Genomic DNA, 22,348 nt, shown 5'->3' on the forward strand with positions numbered 1-22,348 from the left:
TTCTTTGTGCCTCTTAATCCTTGGCAAAGGCTTCCTAGTCTGGGACTTGATTCGTCTGTACCTGAGACATGAGCAAGTCTGTCAGCGATGAAGGGGTTGCGGTGGTGAGTGTGAAAAACAGAGGGTGGCTGGCGGTGCGGTTATATTGTAAAATAGAGCCTTTTCAACATTAAAATTGAAGCCAGAAAAAAAAAATACCCCTTCATGGCAAAGTGCAAAGGAAATTGCCTACCAAAACAGAATATTCTGCCAAATCGTAAGGTTAAATCTTCGCAATCTCAATAAAGGCGAATTCGCTTTGAAGTGCACGCGTTATTCTGTAAATGACCCTTGTGAGCAATTAGAAATCGGTCATTTCGGTTCCTGATTTCATTTGCGCTGAGAGGGGAGACTTTTAAGGGTGGTGATAAATCTCCCTGAGCTTAAAAGGCAGAGAGGGCCAAAGTGTGAACTTTTTACTTCAGCAACGGAAGCGAGAAATCAGAGATTCATTAAAGCAAGAGACCTCCTTGGAAGCTGGCAGAAGAGGAGGAAAGGAAGCTAATTATGTCTTCCTTTTCTCTGCTTGTCCCACCAGTTTATAATCTGCTGCTTTAAAAGGTTTATCCTCAGCATCTTCTGCTTTCTCCCTCAACCCTCCCCTCCTGGGAGCGAGGGGAAAAAAAAAAAAAAAAAAAAAAAAAGTCAGCCAAGCACCAGGCTCCAGGTGGCTCTCAAGTACTTCACTGCCAAAAGAAAAAAAAAAAAAAAAAATCGTACGCTGGAAAACAAGTGAGAAAGGGGCTCCCCAGAGGGGACTGGTTCAGACTGGAAGGCAGCAACATTCGCATAGCGCGAGGATACAGCTCGCACCGGTCACCCGCGCGCCGAGCACAGGGACGCTTTCGCTGCAATTAGCCCGAGCTGGAGGCGCTGGCGGAGGCTGCAGGCTGCAGCGGCCCCGGGGGCCGGGCAGGGTCCCGCAGCCCCCGAGCTCCGGGCAAAGGCATCACGCTCCCTTCTCCGGGCTCCCCTGCTCTCCCCCGCTCTCCCAGCCCCTTCCCCCTCCCTCTTCTTGGCGTTCCCAGCAGCCGAGGGTTTCAGATGTCCCACCGCCGTTTGACCCCCTCCCTCCTACCCCCCCGCCCCCCCCCCCCCACCTCCGCTTCTCCACCCCTGCAAATGAGGTTTGACCAGCGGAGGCAGAGCCCACCTCTGGCTTAGAATCACTGACATTTAGACTCCAGGCTTCAACCTGTTTACAAGCGGGCTTTCCAAAGGAAGGGGGGTGCGGGGGGGAGGGAAAGAGGGCCAAACAAAACACCAACCGCCATCCCCCCCGCCACCCCAAACAAGAAGTGACTTTCTGGAGGCTTCAAATCAACAGGCACCACCAAAAAGAGAAAGCAACAGGGGGAAGAAAACAACGACTACCCGGGCAGCCGCCTCCGGTTCTGACAACTCCGAGGGACGCACTTTCAGAGCTGGCTAGAGAACGAGAGCTGGTGCGGAGAGGGACTAGACGCTGCCAACCGCACCGGGGCGCAGATAGCTCCCCCAGCCTCCCACCCCAACCCTTTTGGGTTTTGTTCACCGTGCTGTCATCTGTTTTTCAGACTTTTTTTTTTTTCCCCCTGAATTTAACATGGTGAAGAAAGGAGTGAAGAAGAGAACAAAGTAAACTCCTGGGGGAGTGAGGAGCGAGGGTGACCCACACCACCACCGCCACCACCAGCTCCTGCTACTGCGGCCACCCACGTCCACATTCACCAGGAGACCCAGGGGCGCGCGCGGCAGCGGATCCGAGAAAGGAGCGAGGAGAGGCAGCCGGCCCTTCCGCGGAGTTATGGATGTTGGTGCTTTCACTTCTGGCCAGATCCGAGCCCAGAGCGAGCTAACCAGTGGCCGCCACCTCCAGCTGTCTCCTTGCCTCGCACCAGGTCTTACCCTTCCAGTATGTTCCTTCTGATGAGACAATTTCCAGTGCCGAGAGTTTCAGTACAATGTGGAAATGGATTCTGACACATTGTGCCTCAGCCTTTCCCCACCTGTCCGGCTGCTGCTGCTGCTTCTTGTTGCTGTTCTTGGTGTCTTCCGTCCCTGTCACCTGCCAAGCCCTCGATCAGGACATGGTGTCACCAGGGGCCACCAACTCCTCTTCTTCCTCCTCGTCCTCGTCCTCCTCGTCCGTCTCCTTGCCTTCCAGTGCGGGGAGGCATGTGCGGAGCTACAATCACCTCCAAGGAGATGTCCGCTGGAGAAAGCTATTCTCTTTCACCAAGTACTTTCTCAAGATTGAGAACGGGAAGGTCAGCGGTACCAAGAAGGAGAACTGCCCGTACAGTAAGTAACAAATGCGCGTTCCCCTCCTTCCAATTATCCACCCCCACCCCACAAGGGGGGTAAAATCTGTTCCAGATGTGGCCAGCTAAATATTTACGTCCCCAACTCCTGTAAAATGATTAAGTGGAATACTTTCACACTAAATCACCCCCCCCCCCCGCCTGCCGCGTGTATACATTGTGCTGCCGCACCCCCTCCCCGCGGCGCGCTCCCTCAACACCCCCCACTCTCTTTGCCACCCCATCTGCCCTGTCTTTTGGCTTGCCACTCGCGGGACGCCCAAGAGTTCCCTCAGTGCATAGATGCCCCTGTCTCCATCGTCCTTCCCCACCTCACCCCAAGGTCTCCTTTCCCTCCCTTCTGGAAATGGCTCAAGTAAACACAGTTTGTTCTTTTCGCTGGAAATCTTTTTAAGAGTTTCAGGACAGTTTCCTCAAGCTGAAAATAATTATCCGCTGTCAATTGTAGGGACTTTATGGGAACTTTAAGAGAGAAAAGTCAAATTCACTGTCTCCCCACCCCCATCTCTTTACCCCACCACCACTGTAGATAGGAGGAAAACATTTTTCTGGTTTTGATTTTTTGTTGTTGTCGTTGTCCCTCTTGTTGGTTTGAGTGATTGCAGCCCATGAAGTTAGCTTTTCAGGCACCACCGCTATTTGTCTTCTGCCTGCCTTCTCTCTTGGTAACATGATGCTCATGTCTGTATTGTCAATAGCATATGCGCTGCTTTGTGGTGTCCTGTTGTACTCGTTTCTTCTGAAACCTCTCATATTGCAGAGGCATAGTACTACAGTGCTATAAACATCTGGGACTGGAGTCACACAGACCTCACACAAATTTCATTGTCATTCTTTTATTTTCAAAGTAAAAGTCATAAGTCTGTTTCCATGGTTATAGTTTATCCCACAGGATGAGGTTTCCTCCTCAGTACAAAGTATGCCCCCATCCTTTGATTTCTTGCCTTTTTCCTTTCTCCTTCCCTCTTTCTTTTCTTCCTTAGCTGTTTCTCTTCTTTCTTTCTTGCAGGGATGTGGGCTGGGTAGGGGGAGAGAGAACTAGAAGAGGAGGGGTGGACATTGTGTCTCTTCTTGAATCAGTCCAGCAAAGCCAGATTACAGTGTTGGCTTCCTTTCCTGCTTACTTTCAAGTGGTGAGACTTATTCATCCTCTATTGATTGCAATTTGAAAGGATCGGGAGGCTATGTAATGGCACACTGAAGACAGTAGACAATGACTTTAAACATCTTTAATGACCATTTAGCATTATCTCCATGGTGCTTCCAAGTCACCTTTTCAAGGGACTTTTTTGTGTCAATTGTTTGGGAATTCCAAGCATATATTAATATTTGCTAGCTAACTTAAATATGAGAGTCATAGATTTCAGATTCCTTAGCCCAGAAAGTATCTGGTATTAATGGGAAAGACAGTTAACCAGAACTTAGCATTATCTTTTTTAAAATAAAGATTTACAAGAATAAGATTTATTTTTTTTATTTGGGGACTCACGTTCAAAACTAACTTGTGTTCCTCCTCAGCTGCTACTTCCATGTACTAAAATTAGCAATATGTTTACAAGTAATAAAAATATTTGTATAAGTGTTTTAAAGTATTCCATCTTATGTTTATCACCAGAGATGAACCTGTACTCTTCTACCTATCTATATTTTTCCTGCTCTTATTCATTAGAAATAACTGAAATAAAGTCAGTTATGATGACTGTTTTTGCTATAATTTATTATACAAATTTATTAGATACGATATATAGTTGTTAAGTTATTGATTTAAATTTTTAATATTTTTATTCACTTCTAAAACAAAATAGTTATGGTACCATCCAGGCAGTATGATGGGGAAGAAATGGTCCAACACTTACTGACGAGTGAGCTGGGACAGGGACTGAAATTTTTCTTTGTATTTTTACTTCATGGAAATAACTCAAAAGAAATATAATATAATTTCAGAGTGTTATCCTTGAGCAAATTTTTTTACAAATGACAATGTTATTGCTGTATTTTAAGTGTATTTATAATGTCATGTAAAGACCAATTATAGTAATTTATTTATGTGTCTTAAATTACTATTTTCTAAAATAATGTACACTGTGTAATTAACCGTTTAGTAAGATGGTTTCCAGGGTACACATTAAAATATATTTTTACAGTAAGAATTATCGGCAAAGAGAAAAGTATATGATTTTTATCACATAAAAACAAGTGGAAATTTTTCACCCTGTCTAAAGTACACTAATACGTCTTCCATATGACAAATTATAACTGATAGTCTTTGTTAAAATTCTAATATCTTATATAGTAGTGCAATCCTAATCAATGGTTGAAATGAAAGGAGGTGGAGCCTGCTCTGTTAATAGCAAGCCATAAATAATTTAGGCTTTCCAAAAACATCTGTATCAAGACATAACAAGTGAATAGTAAAGGTTGAAAAAGCTTTAATTTCACATGTGGCTGGGTAATCAGAATGCTGCTACAATTTCCAGCTGGACTGATTCAGCTGAACTACATGGTATCATTAAGATATTGTCTAAATGTTGCATAATTACATGAGAACAAACTTTGCCATGCCTACAGGGTAATCAGCCAGCCAGCCCACCAAATGGTAGCCTGTTAAATATTAGGGTATCTAACCTCTGATGTTCCTTGTCCAAAACCACATTTCAGTAACATTTTCCTAAACAAGTTATTAATTATTCTCAATGTACAAAGCTGTTCTTTTAAGGTTTGCTTATTTGAAGCTTATTATTATTTGAAGCTTAATTTTCTTTGTTATTTTTGACCCTAGTATTATTGCTGCTAAAATACAGTAAGAGCTTATCTCAGAGGCTACATGTTTGTGATGTCCTGAGTAATTAAATGACTGTTTCACTGGCTTTCTGCCAGCAAAATGCTAACAAAAGAGAAGTAAGGAAATCACCCATTAGCACTGCAAAATCATTTTTAGCTTCTACTTACAAAGTTGGCTCCCAGAAATTGGATGGTTCTAAAAATATTACGTATGCTAGAGAGACTCTTCTCCATTTCAAGTGACTATTATAATTTTTTAGTGGTGGGGTAATTTTTGTTTGCTCCTTTGCCATTATGTGAGAGTAGAATAAAGGGAGCAGTGATGAATTATGTTTCTCCTGCTAGAAGTCTGAGAAAGCCTGAATAATTTAGAATAGCTGTGGTGTATCTGTCACTAGATATGCTCAGGCTCATTTAGGTTTGTTTTATCATTCTTTACATCTAGAGCTTTGCCCTTGAAACATTACCACTCAGCTCCAGTTCTGGCCTACTAGAAAGGCTGGATACAGCTGTTAAGTGCCCTTGCAACTGGGACTGGTGGTCTTATTTCTGGATGTCAGTAAAACAGCTGTGGGCTACTCCCATGATTGTCACTTACAGACAAGGGGATTCTAGTGAAAAGAAAATGCATCCCTAAACTTGAGAGAGTCGAAGATAGATATTTTCAAAATGGAAAGCCATACCACTAATTAGTATTTTCAGGAAAGGAGTATGGGAAATATTAGAGAAATCAGTGTGCACTGAGTATGCAGACTGTGCCCTGTTTCTTAAATATATACCTCATTTGACACTCATAATCATTCTATGATTTAGATAAATCCACATCTTCCAAATATGAAAACTAACCCTCAAGAAAAGTAAATTGCCCAAGGCCATTCAACTGGAAATTGACAGAGCCAGATTCAAGCCAAAGTTGATTTGGTTTTATCATGACATTCCTTCTACCTCTCTACTACTGGCAACTTTGATGTCAATATTTCAGAAGTAGACACCATACAAAACTCTAAAAAACAAATTATCCAAATTCTTCATTGCTTCTTACTATGTACACCAGTTTTTCATCAGAAGGAAATCGAAAGAGAAGTAAATGACAGTGGAGCAGAATGAACTATGCTAAAGTTATCATTGCAGGTGGCAGCATGGTATCAGACAATGTTAGTGCACTCTCTGTGTGAAATATTGCTTTTGATATTATGTTTGAGAATATAATTGCTTAGGGCACACAGTATACATATACATCCATCTCACAGAAGGCATTAGAAATACATGACTAAGAAAAATCCATGAATATCATTAAATACAGCTGAGGACCAAATGTTTCATGGTTTCCACATGTAATAAAACAATTTGATTGTAAATACAAGTGTGAAATTGGGCTGTTGAAGAAACTTCTGATGTATGACTCTAAAAGGAGCAGACCTAAAGTTTTAAAATGACTCTGCAAATCAAAAGGTACTTAATTGCATAGAAATGATAGATTATTGCCCTGTACTCAATCAAGGTTTATGTTATGACTTTTTAATCAGGATTAGAGCTTATTTTGTAGGCTTCCCTGGTGGCTCAAACAGTTAAGAATCCGCCTGCAATGTGGGAGACCTGGGTTCAATCCCTGGCTTGGAAAGATCCCCTGGAGAAGGGCGTGGCGACCCATTCCAGTGTTCTTGCTTATTTTAGGAAGAAGTTAAATAAGCTAAGGATATCATTTTTGAGGAAAATAAGGACTTGAATATTATCTCCTAATAAATATGTAACAGTTTTCTGGGAAGAAAACGTACACAGTTTATGATTTCCACTGATAACTTGTCTAAGTTGTAGTTTTTTTTCTAGAATTTGGTTGCGTAATTTACAGCTGGCGGCATTTAATCATGAGGATTGAGGATTTATGAAGGTGGAAGGCACTATTTAATGTTTACATGACACTGTCCTGTTACCTTTACTGCATTCCTACCATATGGACCCTCCACTTTGATGGATTTATCATAAGCCCATTAAAAATGCACAATTACAGAGAGTTTCCCCTTTATAAACCTGATTTATAACCATCTACTAGAAGAAACTCAAGAGAACAGTTGGCAGAAATCACATGCTAATCATGGAGTATGAGAATTTAGAGACCTCAATCTCTAGGTTTTTGGGTAGTTTAGTAAGCTAGTACCAAAAAGTATGTATCATTCTTTAAAAATAAGTCTTTTCAATGTATTGTTTAAGCACAGAGCTTAAAAGAAGAATTGTGTTTTATACAATGAAGGAAACCCCACTGCATGCATTTTTCTTCTACATTTTTTACTACTCAATTTAGAGAGAAAAGCCTCAATCCAGGTAATTTCTTCATTTTTTAATAAATTTGTGGTAGAACCTGAATGGGCATTTTAAATTCCTATGCAATTACCTTAATGTTCAGAGGCAAACCCCATTTATTATTCAAATGTCTGACTTTCCGCAAGCCGAAATGTTGGAAAAAAGTTGACGGCTCATTTGAAATGGAGCTAATATTCCTCACGTTTATGAGCTGTGTATGAATATCTCCATCTCTCCTAAGCCTTAAATGTCTGTATGCTTATCCAAATTTGAGTACAAATGATATTTCTTTATTATGCTTCAGAAGGAAGAGTCATACATGTGTACTAGTTCAAAGTGATTTTAATCTATCTTAACATTAATTCTGTGAACTTTGCAATGAAGAGTAATTCAGATGACATTTTTAGTATTACTGTTCCAACATTTGTCAGGATTAATACTTGATGTTTGCTTAATGTAAGTAAAATATTAGCATTTCCCTCACAGAAATTAAAGTTCTCTTTTAATTTTCCAGTAAAATTGGGCATACAATTTACGTTACTGTAATTTTAACACAGTTTCATTACAATCTAGAAAAGTAATGAACCTCATTTTGTCTTAAGTTGTTTTATGCAGAAGTATCTTAATTTTTCATGTATATTGCAAAGTATTAAGATCATTTACATTTGCCATTTAAAAAATGGTGTTTGTTGCTTGGTTTTGCATACAAAAGCACTTGCTTTTCTTAATCGGCACTTTTTTTGTCAGTGCTTATTGCTTCTACCTGTGCTAGTCAGTCAGTTATAACAAATGGTAACCTAGAAATGTGCCTTTAAAATCAGTATGAGAATATATACCAGCATCTTGGGAAGCCACCAGTGACACTCTGATACCCAATTAATAAACAAAAAGTGTCGATGTTTTACAGAATTAGTTTAAAACGAAGTATTGATTTAGTCAGATTTTGCACAAATAGAATGTTCCAGGATATCTAAAAGGGAGCCGAGTCACCCACAAAATAATGGCTTTAAAAGTCCCCTTCCTTTTAAATCAGGTCAGTTGTGTTCTTTTCTTTGAACGCTAAGTTCTAATTGGAACAATAAATCAAAGATGACACTCAGAGTAGATTCCCATGTAAGGTGGACAACTGGACAGTGACTTTTTACTGCTGCTAACACGTGCATCCAATTACCATTTGATAGATTCATGGTGCTGGCAGTAAAGCATTGCCTCATTTTATAATTCACCTAATAATTCTTCAACCTAGACCTGTCTACCTTTACCTATATCTAATCTGTCACTATGTGTGTTATCATTAATGAGGAATTTTCAAATGTTTAGCATGCTTCCTACAATGAAGGATGACATTAAGATATTAATGAATTATTTAACTAACCATAATAGATGAGGTAAAGTATTGATTAAGTCAATATATCCCCAACTTCAAGTAATTGTCAACTAAATATAACCTAATAATTTCGCTACATCTTAATTATGAATAGTGTGGGCTAACTGGAACTTAATTCTAAATAGCAAAATTTAAGAACTTTAAAAAGAAATTCTAATTAAATAATCGTAATGGCAAACTTAAGAATTTTTTAACAGGTATTTTTCTATATTCATTATTATTTTCTTTCAAGAACCTTATGTTAACATGATTTCTAATCAACATATATTAATATGTTAATAAATGTATGTTAGTTCATCCTTAACTCTTTTTTCAGGCAACTGCCCTTGTTTGAGGATAACTTGACATTTTCATAGAGTCTACAATTCAAGGCCCATCAACTGCTTTCTAATGTTTCTATATTGAGGCAGTTATATATCTGAAATGTCAGTACTGTGAATCCTTGATACATTATCACCCTTTTACTACTTCGCTATTTTCTCCTCCTTCTTTTGTTTTCTTTTTTTCCCCCTTTCCCTGGTTTCTAAACCTCTTATATTTCACTGAAGCAAGGGAAAGTCATCCATTGTCATTCCTTAGCATCCTGGTTGTGTTTAGAGCCAGTAGCCTAGTCATTTTGGGATGTATAGCATCCAAAACATGTAGTTTCTATTCTGTGCATAAAAGTCTTCAGCAATGCAGATTCCACATACTCTAGCAGGTGCCTCTCCTCACTGAATCTCCAATAAATTCTCCATTATCCCAGCACTCAGGCCAGTTTCTTATAGCTTTGCCATTAATGAAGTGAGCAAACCACTTCTGAGAATGGATGGTAATTGTCTGGTTACTAAGTCATCAATCTGCATTTTCCCTTCAGGTTAAATATTCTGTTCCAGTAACTCTCCCTACATGTTCATTTTACCCATCTTCTAAAAATTGTTTTAGTATATGCAGGCAACCCACTCCAGTGTTCTTGCCTGGAGAATCCCAGGGACGGGGGAACCTGGTGGGCTGCCATCTCTGGGGTCGCACAGAGTCGGACACGACTGAAGCGACTTAGCAGCAGCCGCAGCAGCAGCAACATTTACTAAATACTTTGTCGATTTTGTGAACTTTTTCCTTTTGTCTGGACTCCTATAAGAGAGAGTAAAGATGATTTAGGAAATCAAATATTACTTATATTTTAATCATCATTTACTTCCAAAAGTTGAATGCTATTTTGGAGGTCTTTGTGCATATGCATGTGTGCTAAATCGCTTCAGTAGTGTCTGACTCTGTGACCCTATTAACCGTAGCCTGCCAGGCTCCTCTTTTCTACAGATTCTCCAGGCAAGAATACTGTAATGGGTTGCCATGCTCTCCCTTCAGGAGATCTTTCCGACCCAGGGATTGAACCTGCATCTCTTACATCTCCTGCATTGACAAATCAGTTCGTTATCATTAGCGTCATCTGGAAAGCCCCTTGGGGATGTCTTCAATATTTCCAAATTCCAGAATTTTACTTAAATTATAAGCTCCTCTGTATAACCCTGCCAATTGTAGCTCTCTAAAATGAAACCATGTTCTCATTTTAATACTGGTTATCAAAGAAGAAAAATGTAAAATGTATGTGCATTTGTATTTCAGGTTGACCAAATATAGAAATGCACATAGCTTTATTAGAAAGATACTGAGAAACTGATAGGAGCTAAAATTTAAATTCATAGCATATGTGTATTCACATACTTCTCTCAAGAAAGAACTTTTGGCACTGATTGCTGAATTAGATTTATTTTTATTATATGCAGAATCTGACTATTTACATATGTTAGATTGATTTGTTACTATAATAATAATTAAAAGCCAAGCTTATTTCTACAATTAGTTTCGAATCATATAGATAGGCAGATATAGATAGATGGATTCCCAAAGCCTAAATAGCTTTGATTTACTGATAGAATTATTAAAAGACAAATTAATATTCTGCAACATGAGGAAACATGACACATTTATATACTATTTATGTTTTGAAGTGAGGTATATTTCAGTTCAGTTTAGTTCAGTCGCTCAGTCGTGTCTGACTCTTTGCGACCCCATGAATCGCAGCACGCCAGGCCTCCCTGTCAATCAGCAACTCCCAGAGTTCACTCAGACTCATGTCCATTGAGTCAGTAATGCCATCCAGCCATCTCATCCTCTGTTGTCCCCTTCTCCTCCTGCCCCCAATCCCTCCCAGCATCAGAGTCTTTTCCAATGAGTCAACTCTTCGCATGAGGTGGCCAAAGTACTGGAGTTTCAGCTTTAGCATCATTCCCTCCAAAGAAATCCCAGGGCTGATCTCCTTCAGAATGGACTGTTTTATTTACAATGTGATTAATAACAGTAATTAACAAGGTTGTTGTTCAGTCACTAAGTCGTGTCCAACTCTTTGGGTCCCCATCAACTGCAGCATGCCAAATTACCAGATTTCTAGGGCACTTTTTGGAACATCTCTGTAGAAGGATGTGATTCCTTAAATATGAAATATGAAAAGAAAAAGTGCTAGGGATATTAATCCCTAAGATTAAGAAGTTGACGAATGAAATTACATAAGAAGTTGGCAAATGAAACTACATAAATGCTTTAAAGCTAAATCAAGAGGGATGGTAAAGAACATAATTAGAAAAGGAATTAGAAAGAGGAAAAGCAGAGTCCATAGAGCATTTAGACACAGACTGTGAAAGGAAGAGGAGATGGTTTGCTGGAGTGATGAAGACAAGGGTTTTGAACTCTCAGGAAGGAGATCAAGCTAATGAGTAGCACTGCAAAAGGGCTGACATGACAAGAAAGGTGTGAGAGAAATATAACCCAATCCCTGGCATTCGACTGGATGTTAAATTAACTGAAATGAGAACCTGCGATCTAAAAGGAATCCCACAGAAGTAATCGCAGCCATGGTATCAGAGTAAGGAAGGCTAAATCTGAGTTCCTGTTAAAGAGGCAAAAGGACAGAGGGGTTAAAAGTGTGGGCTTTGATTAAAAATGATTACAGCTATGGGCCTGGATCAAAAGTAAGCTGTGTAGACACAGAAGTGGGTGCATTTGAGGCTCCAAACTGCCGGACAATAGTGTATCGCTTGGGCAAGTTGTTATCAGTAGAACAAGGGTAGTAACAAAACCTACCTCTTTTCTCCATGGTAAAGATGAAATGAGATCACTCATTCATTCAACAGAAATGTCTTAAGTGCCTGCATTGTGTCAGATACTATCGGACACTTAAATACATGCTGAACAAAGATAGTTTTGCTCTTGCAGAGCTTCACTTTACAGACAGTATAAAAAAAAAAAAAAACAGACATATGATGAATAATTGGGGTAATTGTATGGAAAGCATGCTACTCTAACAGAAAACAGTTGGTAACTGTTTCAGGCTAGAGAAGCCAAAGCCTGTTGAAGGTGAGAGGTAGGAAGATGGGTAAAGCACGGAGAGACTTTGGTGCCTCCTCCAAGAAGTACAGAAAACGCACACTGAGTCCAGGGTTTAGTGAGAAGATTGGAGAAGCTGGTATTCGTAAGAGCTTAATGGCACCCTCATTAAATGAGTACTATACAAAGAAAAGGTATGATGCATCCTCTTATTGCAAGGGTAAGTATCAGGAAAGCAACAAGCAGATTATTTGATGAAATGAGAGATAAATAATAGAATAGAAGAAAGAAGAAGGAATGAGGGATACACTTGGAATTTTTTAAAGGCAGAAATGTTAGAACATCTGAAGTAATGTAAGATTTGGAATTGCAGTATCCATAATGTTCTGAAGGTTGGGGAAAAGCCTAGAAGTCTGGTTCATTAAGAGACTAGGCACATTAAGAGACCAGCAGACATTTGAAAATTGAAGAGGACTCCAGCGGTCCAGTGATTAAGAATCCACCTGCCAATGCAAGAACATGGGTTCTGTCCCTGGTCCAGGAAGATTCCACATGCCCCAGCGCTACTAAGTCTGTGAGTCCAAGTTCTAGAGCCTGTGAGCCACAACTACTGAGCCTACTCTCTGCAACTTGAGAAATAAGACTCAGTGCAAACAAAAATAAAATAAATAAATAACATTTAAAAATAAAATTGAAGATAACTTGAGAAGAGAGTGAAGAGCTAAAAATAAAGAGTAAAGAAGGTAACAATTGTGTTCAAGGATACAGCAATAAAAGAGAACAAACAGAAGGAAACCAACAGCAAAGAAAGTAGGGACAAAACAGGTAACCATAAAGATTAGAAGAAGACAGATGACTGCATTAAATGGAAAAGTAAGTGACTCAGTTCTTAAATATTTCACAATAAATTTTATATTTTAAGTTATGATGTGGTTTTGAATCAGGATAATCCCAGATGCTCAGCTCTCAGGAAATTCTGTAGTTAAGCTTCTATTTCTTATCCCATGCCTGTGACCTTTTTGACCTATACCCTCAAAGGGTTTACAATCTAGAGGGGGAAACAGGAGATCTTCCCAGACAGTTGGAAGGTAACACAAGGCAGCTTACACTAAATTCCAAAGAAGTAGGGTGGAACTTAAGTAAACAGTAGCCTGTAACTCAGGAGGGATGAATGACAAGGGGAGTGTCACACTGAGGAAAAGGAACTCCAGATAGATAAGAAAACCGGAGTAAGAAATATCCTAAAAGAGGCCCGGAACCACGTGGTCACAGAACCTGACATGAGACTTTTAGAAAATAACAGGCAGGTCAATGGGGTAGAGCAGAATTTGCAAATCAGTGGGTATCTTATGATATACAAGCAAAATATGCCAGAATGTACCATCATGGGAGAGGAAAATATGTAAATATCCTTAGATTTGAGGACTAGGTTTTCTGCTAAAATATTACATTTACATAGTTTGCATTTAAAATTGGCCTTCTCTGTTTTATATTTGTTTTAAATATAAACAGGGGTCGAAAAGATTGACATGACTGAGTGACTTCACTTTCACATTCACTTTTCACCACTTCGCTTTATAGTTTATACAGAATTTTAATGTTTTCATTAATTGATTCTTAGAAAAATTCTGTGTAATGGGTCACTGTTACCCACTACTATCCTTTTTGTTATTGTTTAGTTGCTGAGTTGTGTCTGACTCTTTCATGACCCCATGGACTAAATAGCCCACCAGGATCCTTTGTCCATGGGATTTCCTAGGCAAGAATACTGGAGTGGGTTGCCATTTCCTTCTCCAGGGGATCTTCTGACCCAGGGATCAAACCTACGTCTCCTGTATTGGCAGGAGGATTCTTTATCACTGAACCACCTGGGAAGCTCATCTTTTTTTTTTCAAATACAGGACTTTAGTTGTTTATTAATAAAGTATATCATCATTATGATTTTGGGGAAAAAAACTGTAAAATCTTCAACCTTCAAGTTAATGTAGGTTAGGCCACCCAAAAGACAAAGCAAAGATAACATAAAAGTCATAGTCCAATAGATAAATAAATATTTATTTATTTTTAGTGTTAGTCTCTCAGTCGTGTCTGAATCTTTGGGACCCCATGGACTGTAGCCCACCAGGCTCTTCTGTCCATGGAATTCTCCAGGCAAGAATACTGGAGCGGGTTGCCATTTTCTTCTCCAGGGGATCTTCCCAACCCAGAGATCAAACTTGGGTCTTCCTCATTGTGGGCAGACTCTTTACCAACCGAGCCACCTTACTGTCTTTAAATGACAAACTTGAGTCTAAAAGTTATGGTGCCAGACCGAAGTTATATTGTTAGAAGAAGTGAGTCAGGGTTTAAACTTAGGACAGTCTTGGAAGTGACCTTCTATCCTCCTGATTGGCCTGGACCAGTCTCAGTATGTGCCTCTTATTCTGGCATGTTATTAACACCACTCTTATTCACTCTCAAAGTACTTCATTACAAAGTCACCCTAGTCTTAGCCATTCTGGTTTGTGTAAAGCACAAATCTACACAAGCCGTTTCCCTCTCAAATACTTCCATCTGTTCGCAGTGTTCTCAGAATCATATCTTAATTTCTTTGCATGGCGTTTTAGGCCCTCAAGATTGTTGCCTATGGACCCCCCCCAGCCCCACCTCATTTCTTAATACATGCCCCATTATAGACATACTGAGTTGATTTTAGCTCCAGAACATGCCTTGTTCCTCACATGAAGCCTTTGCACACACTTCTAGGTCTGATTGGAGTGGTGTTCCTGCCCTAGTCCCCTTTCTTTCAGGTCCCAGTTAGATGTCAGCGCCAGGAAACCTTTCTGACCACTCTATTGTTTCCACAAAACCTGCACTCCCACACACCCTGTATTTAGTATTTTAACACAATCTCATACTTGATTAATTTACCCATCTAGTTTCCTTATACACAGAAAACTTGTTGAGGGTGAGCACTATATGCCTCACACTGACCTTTGTATACAAACCCTTAATATACTGTCTAGCGTATAATGGGTCTTCTCGTTAATATTTATTAGATCAAATTCTTTTTCTAACTGCATGTCCTTGAGTCAATATACTTAAGCCTTTCTTTGGTTTCATCACCTGGCCTGGAAAGTGTGATTAACATATTACCTACTTGAAAAACATAGTTGAAGTAAATTATCTTCTAAATTCTATAGGGTTCTAAGTTCTGCAATTCTGAGAACTTAGACACTAAATGAGGCATCATTACTTAACTAAGTGTTAAGTACATACATTCATACAAACTTCTGAATGCAAGTTTGTGTAATCCTTGAAATAGGTTGTTTGCCATATTTTTCCAGTTTGCCTAAGTTTACTATTGACTATGTTCAGTGGATATATATGATAAATTTTCTCTTTTAAAACTGATGCTGACTGTGGGATAGTTATTAATGGCTTCAGAGTTGTATTTGTGTTCTGGGGTAATTTGGTGACAAGAAATGAGCAATTCTTGGTAATTCATTTAGAGAAGAAGAATGTACTGCAAAAGAATGGGAGGAAAGGGATATGGTTCATAGTCTTGGTTATGTCAAAACATTTGCTATGCAATCTTAGGCACATCATTTACTTTATCTTGGCCTCAGAAACTTAATCTGTGAAATGAGGGTATTAAACTAACTACAATTATTAAAATATTTTTGTCTGACCATTTCCTAGATTAAGGACCAGATGCTAAGAGCATATTTATTTTAGGAGAGATATAAATACAGTATGCTGAAGAACAGCCACCCAAAGATATCAGGTCCTAATCCATGGAGTATGTGAATGTTACATTTATATGATAAAATTTTGCGGATGTAATAAAGTTAAGGATCTTGAGACGAAATTATCCTGCATTATCAAAGTTGGTCCTAAATGCTATCACTTGTTATTGTAAAAGAGAGACAGGGAGATTAGACATACATAGACAGCAGAAGGCACTTTGATGATGGAAGCACAGAAAAAGAGATTTAAAGATACAGTGCTCTGGCTGTGAAGACAGATGAAGGAGCCAAGAGCCAAGGGATGTGGCTATAGAAGCTGGAAGAGGAGAAAAACAGACTTCTCCTCTAGAGCTCATGGAAGGAGCTTGACCCCACTAATACTTTGACTTAGCTCCAGTGAAACTAATATTTAGCCTCCAGAACTATGAAAGAGTAAATTTCTATTAAGATGCCAAATTTACAGCAGCTACTTGTTACAGCAGCTACAAGAAACCAACACAAATTTTGATATTGCAGAGTGGGGTGCTGCTGTAACAAAAACCTAAAATTGTGCAAAAGACTTGGAAATTGGGTAATGAGTATGGACTGGAAGAATTTTGAGTCGTGTGATAGAAAAAGCCTTGACTGCCTTAAATGTAGCATTGGTAGAAATATAAATATTAAAAGCCCTTTGGTGAGACTCCAAAGCAAGTGAAGAGCACAGTAGAGAAAGCCTGTATCATCTTAGAGAATATATGTATCTTCACAGAATGTTGGTAGAAATATAAATATTAAAACTGGGAGAATGGCATTGAAACATGTAAAATATCATGTATGAAACGAGTTGCTAGTCCAGGTTCGATGCACGATACTGGATGCTTGGAGCTGGTGCACTGGGACGACCCAGAGGGATGGAATGGGGAGGGAGGAGGGAGGAGGGTTCAGGATGGGGAACACATGTATACCTGTGGCGGATTCATTTTGATATTTGGCAAAACTAATACAGTTATGTAAAGTTTAAAAATCAAATAAAATTAAAAACAAAACAAAACAAAACAAAAAAAACTGCTTCTGGTGAGAGATAGAGGAAATAGGGAGCATGTTATTGGGAACCAGAGGAAAGGCAATTCATGCCATATAGTGGCAGATACTTAATGTAAACTGTGTCTTATAGTTGTGTGGAAAGCAGTAAGTAGTGAACTTGGAAATATAAATGAGAAAGTTTCTAACAAACGTGTTGAAGGTGCCATCTGGTTTATTCTTGTGGCTTACAGTAAAATGTGAGAGGACAGAGATAAAGTGAAGAAAGAACTATTAAGTGAAATGGAACCAGTACTTGATTTGGAACTTCTCAGTCTATCCAGATGGCAAAAGATGCTAAATTAAAGGATTGAGTATTTGAAAAGTAGTTTCTAAAGAAAAGGCTAACGGTGTGACTGAACAGCCTTATGCTAGTGCATGTGACGTGAGTTCCCTTAGCCATCATAACAGAAGCCAGGAATAGAGGATTTCAAAGATCTGGGGAGGACCCTTTGTTTATTTATATGAATACCTGTGACAAATACACAGGAGACCCACAAAGTTTTTGAGAATATTATGTCAGCAGAAACACTGCCTGCTTGGACTGAAAGAAACTGAAATAAGACCAAATGAAGGGAAGCTGTCAGACTCCTCAGATTCTACAAGCAGGCTGATAAAACCATTCAGCTACAAACACATATTAGCTTTCAAGAAAGGAAGGATCATGGTGAGGGCAGAGCCTTGGGCGTAGAAAGCAGAATCACAAATACAGAAGCAGACCTTTCAAGCCAGAAAGGACTAATCCCAGGTCTTGAAACCTAATAGAATTTGCCCTGCTGAATTTTGAAATTAGGTAGGACTCCTGACCCTTTTCTTCCTTCCGTTTTTATCTTTCCCTTTTTTCGTAATCAGAATGGCTAGAATACTAGTGCTATGCCTGTCCCACTCTTGTATTTTGGGCATAGATATTTTATGTTCTAGGTTTCAGGATCATACCTAGAGTCTCATACTTAATTTAGATTAGTGATGAGATGTGGGATTTTTAAGCTCATCATATTTAAATGAGATTTTGGCCTGAAATTCATGCTGTGATACGTGGAAGTTGGGGAGGTGTTGGGGTAGAGTGAGTATACTTTACATGTGAAATGGATATAAATTTGGGCTGTCTAGAAGGTTTTATAGTATGCTGAATAATGACCAACACAAATATCAGGACCTAATCACTGAAACCTGTGAATGTTATAAATTTTTAAAAATGTGATTAGATGAAAAATCTTGAGATGAGGAGACTGAAATTATCCTAGATTATCCACGTAGGTCCTAAATACCATCACAAATGTCTTTATAAGATAGACTTATAGGGAGATTACATACACACAGAATATAGAGGGTGATTTGATGATGAAAGCAGAGAGATATCTGAAGATACTATACTGTTGTCTTTAAGATAGAGGAAAAGCCATGAGCCAAGAAATATGCCTGAAGAAGCTTGAACAGGTAATGATCGTTTCTGTCTGGAGAGCCTTCGGAGGGAATATGATTCCACTAACATCTTGATTTCAGTCTAGTGAAACTGATAATGGACTTCTGGCTCCCAGAACTGTGAGAGAATAATTTTTGTTGTTTTAAGTCACCAACTTTGTGCTAACTTATTCCAGAAGCCCTGGGAAAATCATATAGTAAACTCTGATGGATTTATGTGGCCCAAATTAATGGCAATTTGACAAAAAGAGTATCTTATAATAGAAAGCACTAAGCATTGACTCAAATAGATGTAAAGTACAACACTTCATCCACCACTTACTAGTTGTGTGACTGAAATACATCTCCGAGATTCTCCTGATTCAACTGATCAATGAAGATTAAAATAATTTATGTAAAAGTATCAAGCAAAGTATTAGGTTTGTAATGGAACGCCATATTTTACTTGAATCTAAATTGATGACAAGTTTAAATGAGTGTATATTTATAAAACATTGTTTTAAAAATATAGTTTATTTGCATCTAGTACTTGGACTGCTAGGTACTACCAAAGGCAAAGAAGAGCTTTGAATGTTTGATGCAGACCTAGGCTATAATGGTGGCCTGTTTTTCCATTGGGTTATAAATTCAATCTGGATTAAAGAATGTTTGTTTTCCTCCTCCTCACTGGTCCAAGAGCCAGTGTCCTGAAGATGCTTGCTAAACCCATGAGAACCTTGCCATGTTATAGTTAAGGATAATAGAACATCTATTTTATAAATGGATCAGTTCAGTTCAGTAGCTCAGTTGTGTCTGACTCTTTGCAACCCCATGGACTGCAGCACGCCAGGGCTCCCTGTCCATCACCAACTCCCGGAGTTTACTCAAACTCCTGTCTATTGAGTCAGTGATGCCATCCAACCATCTCATGTAATTAACATGTAATCAAGTGGTACTTTATGAAATATTTCAATGTCTCAATATGTTGAATGTACTAAACTGTGTTCTCCTTGAAACTATACCCTGCCTCATCTATCCTCTTTCACTGTGGATAGAATTCATATAACAGCCCACGTGTAAGCCTCTCACATCTCAAAATGTTTCCATAATAATATAACTCTAAATTTATTATCATGATTGTTTTTATATCTTGAAATTTTAAGGCCTGGGAACATATGATGCTAAAACTGGCATTTCCTCTTCCAGAAAATTAATTTCTGTCACAATAATAGAAGCTATGAAATGATATTTAGTCACTCAGTTTTGTCCAGCTCTTTGGACCCCATGATTATACAGTCCATGGAATTCTGCAGGCCAGAATACTGGAGTGGGTAGCCTTTCCCTTTCCAGGGGATCTTCCCAACCCAGGGATCAAACCCAGATCTCCTGCATTGTGGGTGGATTCTTTACCAGCTGAGCCACAAGGGAAGCCCTATGAAGCCGTAGACAATAGATAAATGTTTTATTGTCAACATTCAAAACACGAAGATCATGGCATCCGGTCTCATCACTTCATGGCAAATAGATGGGGAAACAAATGGAAACAGTGACAAGACTTTATTTTCTTGGGCTCCAAAATCACTGCAGATGGCGTCTGTAGCCATGAAAAATTTAAAGATGCTTGCTCCTTGGAAGAAAAGTTATGACCAACCTAGACAGCATATTAAAAAGCAGAGACATTACTTTGCCAACAAATGGCTGTCTAGTCAAAGCTATGGTTTTTCCAGTAGTCATGTATGGATGTGAGAGATGGACTATAAAGAAAGCTGAGCACTGAAGAATTGATGCTTTTGAGCTGTGGTGTTGGAGAAGACTCTTGAAAGTCCCTTGGACTGCAAGAAGATCAAACCAGTCAATCATAAAGGAAATCAGTCTTGAATGTTCATTGCAAGGACTGATGCTGAAGCTCCAATACTTTGGCCACCTGATGTGAATAACTGACTCATTTGAAAACACCCTGATGCCAGGAAAGATTGAAGGCAGGAGGAGAAGGGGATGACAGGGGATGAGATGGTTTGAGGGTAATTCCGACTTGATAGATGGAGTTTGAGCAAGCTGTGGGATTTGGTGATGGACAAGGAAACCTGTTGTGCTGCAGTCCATGGGGTCACAAAGAGTCAGACATGACTGAGCAACTGAATCAAATTGATTGATTAGGATAATAGGACTTTTTCCAAGTGGAAGCTGACAGTGGCATCTCCTAATTTAGAGGTTATGAAGCTTACTCCTTTTTATCCTTAATACTCATTGCTAACTGAATACATGAATAAGTGTTGGTCGCTCAGTCGTGTCTGATTCTTTGTGACTCCATGGACTGTAGTCAGCGAAGCTCCTCTGTCTACAGGATTTCCCAGGCAAGAATATTGGAGTGAGTAGCTATTCCCTGCTCCAGAGGATCTTCCTGATCCAGGGAGTGAATGTGGGTCTCCTGCATTGCAGGCAGATTCTTTACCATCTGAGCCACCAGGGAAACATTGTTAACTGGGGTTACGGTAATTTGAGAAGAAGGGTAATAATGGTGAAATGGAAATGGTGCGTACAATTAGGAATAGGGTACTAGTGCATGAAAACCGGGGATAAGATCTGACCCAGGATTTTCTTGAGCACAGTGAGTATGCTAAAGGGAAGGATCAATCCCATTAGCCTTGGCAGCAAAGATTTTTACTTGTAGTCTCTGAGACCAGGCAAATAATACAGATCCGTATAAATCGACAACAGTCTTCTTAAACTTTGGTAGCAATAAAATGGCCACAGAGACAGTTGAGAGTTATGATTTGAAATCCAGCCTCTACCCAATTCTCTTAATGAAAATAAGATACCTTTTAATAAATCCTTAGAAAAGAAGTTTGAAGCAAAAGGTGAGGCCCAGTTTCAAACAGCTAATAACAATAGACACTGCTAGGTAGTTTTCAAAGCTGGGTCTATGGACCACATGATGAGAATGAACCAGGTGTTTGCTCAAAAGGCAAATTATGAGTCTTATTCCAGAAATACTGCACAAGGGAAGAGGGGATGGATAAGAGAAGATACCCAGGAATTTGAACTTTATTAAACATCCCCAAGCAATTCTTAATGTCAGTGAACCTCTAAGAAACAAAAAAATTGAGTGTGACATTATGCCTAGTGTAGAGGTGAGGAATGAAAGGTCAAGGTGTTTTGAGTTTTGGATAATCTGAAAATTTTGCCAGAATGAACTTCATGGGCATATTCTATGTCTGCATGTTTCCCACTTTTGCACATCTTGTCAGAAAGAAGAAAGCGATAATGTATTCTGTAAAGAGAAAGTATTTTCAAAGTTAAGACATATGCTAATGTTAAATTCCCCTTGGTTGGTAGAAGATTTTCTGAAAGATCTGAAGTTAGTCAGTTTTCAGTTCACTACAGGAAGTGTATGAGCTATGTGTATGCTACATGTGGGGTGAGGGAAGAGAAGACACCATACCCATGTAAAGCTGTCTGTGTTCTCACCATGCAGAATGCTCTGCCACTACTATTTATGAGGGAGATCTGGGGAGGGTACACCAAATGACAATTGAGTAAACAAACTTTTAGAGATTCAGGGCTCCTTCTCACTTGTTTTTGTTTTTTTTTTTTAAGCCACAGGAATTTGTTCACAAGCACCTTTAATCCTAAGAGTCATGGCAGAAAACTAGCCCTCAAAGTAATCATTTGAGTTTGTAGCACAGCTTCCAAAGCTGAAACGTGAAAAGGGAATATTGATGAGATTCTGTAGTCTCCTCAGGAATGATCATTCAAATGTACATAGCTCCTTAAAGTCTTCTGTGTTACTGAGAGGAATTTCTCTCATATTGAGAGGAAATTTTTCTTTTAGCTGTGGAAAGTACATTTATATCAGTTCCTGTATATGACCCTCTCTTCGTATATCTAAGACTGGCACTACAGTAAAAGAGACTGTGCCCACTTGGGATGTTCCAGAGTATGCAAACCTTAGGTTTCCTCCAGGCGTTAGTGACACTTCTTTATATCAT

General features: G+C 39.2%; 1 protein-coding gene across 2 annotated transcripts in view; it reads left to right on the plus strand.

Moving 5' to 3' along the window:
• Window positions 1-1,149: 1,149 nt before the first annotated feature.
• FGF10 (fibroblast growth factor 10) overlaps window positions 1,150-22,348 on the plus strand; it is a 95,729-nt gene continuing 74,530 nt past the window's right edge. The window contains exon 1 of one of the 2 annotated variants that reach the window (XR_006546734.1): window positions 1,150-2,322. Coding sequence is in view for 1 of the 2 variants with exons in the window: in XM_006057569.3 (XP_006057631.1) it covers window positions 1,983-2,322 (340 nt within the window). In the remaining variant the exon portion in view is untranslated. The remainder of the gene's footprint in view (window positions 2,323-22,348) is intronic. The other variant, XM_006057569.3, reaches the window with a different exon arrangement.

This window comes from Bubalus bubalis, chromosome 19, assembly GCF_019923935.1.
Source record: "Bubalus bubalis isolate 160015118507 breed Murrah chromosome 19, NDDB_SH_1, whole genome shotgun sequence".
Taxonomy (NCBI): Eukaryota; Metazoa; Chordata; class Mammalia; order Artiodactyla; family Bovidae; genus Bubalus; species Bubalus bubalis.